Source organism: Lissotriton vulgaris, chromosome 4_1 (genome assembly GCF_964263255.1).
Source record: "Lissotriton vulgaris chromosome 4_1, aLisVul1.2, whole genome shotgun sequence".
Lineage (NCBI taxonomy): Eukaryota > Metazoa > Chordata > Amphibia > Caudata > Salamandridae > Lissotriton > Lissotriton vulgaris.
This window is the reverse complement of record NC_141691.1, coordinates 479,258,786-479,264,785: the sequence shown is the minus strand read 5'-3', so window position 1 is coordinate 479,264,785 and position 6,000 is coordinate 479,258,786. Positions and strand designations below refer to the sequence as shown.

Genomic DNA, 6,000 nt, shown 5'->3' with positions numbered 1-6,000 from the left:
ATCACCGAGTTATCTTGAGATTTTTATTTCTGTATGAAAATTGCAGAGACCAGCAATGTAGCAGCAGGTGCTTTCAAAACCATAAAATACTTCCAAAATGGAGCCCCCTTGAAGAGTCAGCAGCCGGTGCGGTGGCACCAGTCACACCGCCCAAGAGCCGGCCCTAACTCCACCTTCCACATGCTAAGGACCCAATTCACACACTGTTCTGCATATGCAAGTCACACCTTAAGTTGTTCGTTAAGTTTACAAAACATATGAATATACCATTTAGTTTTTAGGTCTAAACCTAGGGGCGTGGCTATAGGGAGGGTGTTTGGGATGATACACCTCCCATAAATGTATTTTCAAATAAATAGTTGGGTACAGATGCTTTCAGTCGAGTATGGTGAGATGTCTGTCGGATTTTACCTGTGATCTATGCATACACACAGTGACAAAAAACAAACACACACTATCAATTCTGTTTTGAAAGGTTTAAAAAATGTTTATTTTACGAAATATTGTGTTTCTCTCATTTAGTACTCCAATCAATCCGTATTCCTTTCCCCTTCCACTGCCTCCTAAGCCCCTCTCATGCGCCTTGCTTGTCATATGATGTATTTTAACATTATATGCCAGCGTGATAGTCAGGAAACCTGACCCCACCCTCTTTTTTACTGACCAAGGTACGCCCCTGCCTAGGAGCCGCAGTTTTTCAACATTTAAAAACATAACTTTGACTCAAGTGCTAGATTTTTAATTTAATTGTTTTCAATCTGTTCCTACTTTTGCCTTTACCTTAATGGCTTCTATTATTTTGTGAATCTTGTTCACTTTCATTGGAACACTATATCCTAAAGAAAGCTTTACATCACTTTCTTTCTTCAAACACCTTCTCATACCACACCAGTTTACGGTACATGGTTACTTAATCTCCCTCTCTAGTTCTACTTAGAATATATTTAGTTTATTTGAATATTTAAATACATATTCCATTCACTTTACTCTGCAAATTTCAGATCCTTGATTTCATCCTCACAGTACCCTGTCCTATTTAGCACAATGCTCAAATGTAAGCATTTGATTGGATGTAACTAACAAACACAGTATTGGTGCAATACCTTGACACACTGGCCAATCGAAGTATTTGATGGATGCAACTACCAAACACAACACTTGCTATGTCGTGCTGGTACATTGGTTTAAAAGAATTTGCCATATCTTTCCTTATCCTCCACAGAGTACTGTGCTGAGAGGGCCCCCTGCAACTCAGCTGCCCGGCACCGCAGGGTCATGTGTTAAGCCCCTGACTAGAGGGTGACCGTTTGTTGTTGACTGATCCCCTGAATGGGATTGAATATGATCCCTCCACAGCCATTGGAACACTTACAGTACTTCCTTTACCCTCTAACATGCTAACATGGCAGGTGTCTGTAAAAAGGGGGTTTCCACGTGACTTTATGCGACCAAGGACATCATTTCCCGCTATTCCTGTTTTCTTAATTACAAATAAATGTATTCTGCAATTGGTAATCTATTACCTCATCTATTATTAACCAACGAATGTATTCTGTAACATGTAATCATGATTTAATTCCATTGATCCAACTTGATTTCACCAAGTTAGTTTGTAGGTCCGCAGCAGTGTGCCCAGGGATACTAAATAATGGTATTGAGGAGTCACCTGTCTTTCCTTTCGGTGTCACTGGCCATGTTCTCACTGTTTCTTCTCATGGGTCATGAAGGCCGATAGGAATACAAAGAAGCCAGCCTCGAAGAACCATGTTTACTTTCTGCAGATTCCAGTATTTTTCTCCTCAGCTAGAATTGCCACCTGGTCCGCGTTTTACCAGCATGAACAGCATTTCATGCCAATGCAAGCAACATCTTTTTGAAAAGCAAGAAAAGTTGGGATTTCCCCTCTTTAAACGACAAACTTGAAACAGTAAATACAAAAATAAATTGCATCAAAAATTATTTAGACAATTCATAGGTGATTGTTAATGCAAGCAGAGGCAGTAATGGGAAGTAAGAAAGAATACAGAGGTTTTTACACAATATGTCACTCAAGTGTGAGCCTCTGGCCCATCGAGAATCTGAAATTTTGAACAATATCCAGTATTATTCTCTGGGAAAAGGCCCAACCCTACCCTCAGCATCGAAAAGGAGGCTGTTGAGGGCTACAGGGTGCAGAGGGCCAGACCTGTGACAGGTGGTGAAAGAGTGTGTCATGTCGTCTCCACTAAACCTGGCATGTAGGTTGTACCACAGTCACCACTCCATTCTCGTTGACGTGGAGTCAAGTGAAGAAAACCTGTCGCAGTTGATACAGTGATTTGGTACTAACTTTAGCCCTATATCGACTTTAAAGTTTTCAGATTTAAAGTCTTTTATTGTATCTTTATTGCTTATAATTAGTCCCAATTCAATACACGTGGGTGCGGGTCTGTCTGATATGACACGTTTATATTTCAGAGAGTTCTACCACAAGCACTGGACTGCCTTACAAACACCAATAACACTGAATGAGATTTATTTAAAAAAAACAAAAGGCTAAAGATTGCTCCCCTGTCTGTGGATTATTTCTTCAGGGACTGACATTGCTCGGGTGCCTCTGCTGTTGCTGCCTCAGTTTCAGCGTGAGCATAGCTTTCCGGTACAAATCTACAAGAAAAGGCACAAAAACACAGATTGTTAACAACACGCTTTGCAGAGGGATTTGCCTGTTTCCCGGTCACCCTCAGACAATAGTTCACAATCATCACCTCAGGGCACCTTAAACTTGACAGTGCCCAATAGCTCCAACCGCTTAATATCAAGAACGAAAAGTTTATAGAGTCCTATTTTTTTCATTTTGTTGCTTGTACTTTTTCTTTTCCCTTTGTGAATACAGAGAAAGAAAACAAAATGGGTGAGCCGCTTAAGTCTGCCCTTGAGATCTGTGCCAGGCACATTGTCTCTGGACCGTAAACTGGCTCATGTGGTAAACATCCACAAGGAGTAAGAAACAGTACATCACATAGGCGACCCAGAAAATATTTAAACACTTTTACACTGAGCTACTTTTTGAATAGTCTTTAATTCTTAAAAATCGCGTTTACTGCATCGAAATACTATAGTGCACAATCGATGTTATCATTCTTAGGCATTCGTGTAGCATATGGAGTTTGGAGAGGTTTGTTTTGGGGGATCGGTATAGTAAAAGAGGTGTCAAATGATGCAAGGAGGGGTAGAGTAGGAGAGAGTCTAGAAAGGGTTATTTTGGGGAGCGGAGTAGTGGTGTGGGGTTTTGGATAAAAGAGATATAATGATAGATGTATATGGTGAGATATAAGGTAGTGCATTGGAAAGAATAGTAGAAAGTAGTTTGAGATGAGTCAGAAAGTTGGGCTAGAAGATATGTTGAGAGAAGTATAGGCTGAGAAATAGGGTAGTGCATTGGAAATGCCAAATTAGAAGAAAGTGATAAGTATATAGATCCATGAGTACATTGAAAGTATATAGATGCATAAAGGAGGTAAGTATATATAGATTAAAGATATTGATACAGGTACAGGATGAGAAATAGCGTATTGCATTGGATATGCTTTTTCAGGAGAAAAGTAACAGACACACAGATCAAAGTACATGGAGGTACATAGATGCACAATGGAAGCAAGTACATGTAGACCAAAGATGATTTTTTTTTTTAACAAGATAATAATTCTACATGTTTATACAAAGCAATATACAAAGATAGGTACATATCTATAGTGAAAATAAATTGTGGGTGGGTATTACTGAATGGGAACATGGGCAGCATTTCTGGCCCTGGTCCAGACCAGTTTCGAACAGGCTCAAACAGGCAACTGCCCTTGTCCTCTCCACCCTTACAGGCTCAAACAGGCAATTTCCCTTGTCCTCTCCGCCCGTAACAGGCTCAAACAGGCAACCTACCTTGTCCTCTCTGCCCTTAGCCTTGACGCCTGGGCTGAGACGCCCTAACCCTGGCCTTTTATAGCCCTAGTAATCGGGTGACCCCTCCAGCCAATGGGAACCCTAACACTAACACTATCCAATCACAACACTACCCCTAAAATCTGGAATCAGTAGGAGACCAGGACCTTACAGCCAATTTAAGCCCTAGTCCAAGCAACCAATCAGTTAAAAAAAACCCTGATCTCTATGCCCAACAGAGGCCCTAGCCCTACCAGTAGTCCCAACCCAAGTCCAAGCAACCAATGGCACAGGAAGCCCTAGTCCCTACTTCCAATAGAAAGCCTAACCCTACTCTTAGCCCCACACATAGTCCAGCAACCAATCACACCAGAAGCCCTAATCGCTACTTCCAATTAAAGGCCTAACCCTAGCCCTAGTCCCACCCTAGTCCCAACAACCAATAACACAGGTAACTCTAGTCCCTACTTCCAAGAGAAATCCTACCCCTAGCCCTAGTCCCAACCCTACATTGATTGAATCACAGACCCAGAAACCAATCAGAACCCTCAAATACCCAACCAATGAGGACACTAACCCTAATCCAATAGAAACACCAGATACAACTACCAATCAGTATACACATGTACCAAACAATAGCAGACTATATAAGGTCCCAGCTACATCAGACAAGGTTTTCTGGCCAGGGAGTTGGAAGCTGCTGCTCTATTCAGAAATCTCCTATGAGACAGACAGGCTCAATCCACACTTTGGACTTCTGCAGGTAAGGGCCTAACAAACTTGTCCTTTAACAATACTGTTTGAATAAAAAACGTTACTCCCTCTCCTGGCCAAAAAACGAAGTGCGCAGTTCCTATTAAATACAGTTTAAACAGCACACAGCAGATTACTGCTGTCTCAGAGCACCCTCTGGTGTAGAATGTCTCTGTTGCTGGGGGTGGGCTGGTTTCACTGACTTGTTAACACAAAATGGTGGCTGGGGGTGCACTGCTTAACATACAGGTCTTAGCACAGAGCAACGGAGAAATTTGGAGGGAAAAACTTGTAGTCACAGGGAATGAGAGGGAAAAACTACAGAGTTTGGACTGCAAATCCCTCAATTCAACAGGTTAAATGGAAGCAGTCATGGACAGGAAAAACCACAATGGACCGGCCGCGGCTGGGTTGGACCAAATAGATGGCCAGAACGGATTCCCATTCAGCTTGTAACTTAGTGAGGGAGAAATTTGTGAAAGTCAGTATGGAGTAGAATTTAGAAGCTATGTGACCTCCCTTGGCTATGTTCCCCAGTGTGGATGGAAGGTCAGGTGTTCCCCTGGTTTCTGTCTGGCGTAATAGGTTTAATCTTTAGAAAGTGGTAAAAGTCAATTTCGTCAAGTTCAAATTTGGATTTGAAGCTTAAAGAAGTTATGGGATGGGCGGGGGAGCACAGGTCTCCTACTATAAGGATACTTTTATGTGGACATTTTTCCATGAAGAGAGTTTTGCCCTCTGATTTGAGGTTATCGTTGTGCCATAGAAAAATTCTAAAACTGAAATTTGCTAAACAATTCTGTTCTAAACTTGTGTCTATCATATCGAAGATCTTTCAGAAAAGCTGGACCCCTGACCTCGCCTTTATAGCTTTGGGTATTCCCCCTCATGAAATCTCCTAGACTGTGAAGGTTGTATCTTATGGGACATGATATTCTCAATCAGGCTTAAAGCTATTCTGCCTAAATGAAAATACCTATCCAAACTCTCTACCTACGCTTGGTGGAAATAGGTCCAGCTCACCAGGGGGGCCGACAACTCCTTAAACACCTACCTAAAAACCTCCCCTGAAGAAAAACAAAAATATCTGGTTGAAACTAGACTCATATATCTCCTACACCACATCATCATAGATTGCATCCTCCCTTCCCCAATCTCCTCCACAACCTACTGTCTTTGCCCCCCCATCCTCCCCTGCCCTCCACATACCCCACCCACTAACCTCTCCTCTACTACCTCTCCTTCTTTCTGCAACCTATCTTTCCTCTGTACCTCTTGTCTCCTCTGTTTGCTCTCTCTCCACCCTTCCTTCCTTACCATAATACTAAT

At 42.0% G+C, this 6,000-nt stretch overlaps 1 protein-coding gene across 3 annotated transcripts in view; it reads right to left on the bottom strand.

Annotated features, from left to right (window-relative positions):
- Positions 1–470: 470 nt before the first annotated feature.
- Positions 471–6,000, bottom strand: part of ARL13A (ARF like GTPase 13A) — a 260,804-nt gene continuing 255,274 nt past the window's right edge. For 2 of the 3 annotated variants that reach the window (XM_086966790.1, XM_086966792.1), the window contains exon 10: positions 2,446–2,646. In XM_086966790.1, the coding sequence (XP_086822916.1) occupies positions 2,570–2,646 (77 nt within the window). In that variant the 3' untranslated portion in view covers positions 2,446–2,569. Of the gene's footprint in view, positions 2,647–6,000 lie in introns of all 3 variants that reach the window. The other variant, XM_086966793.1, reaches the window with a different exon arrangement.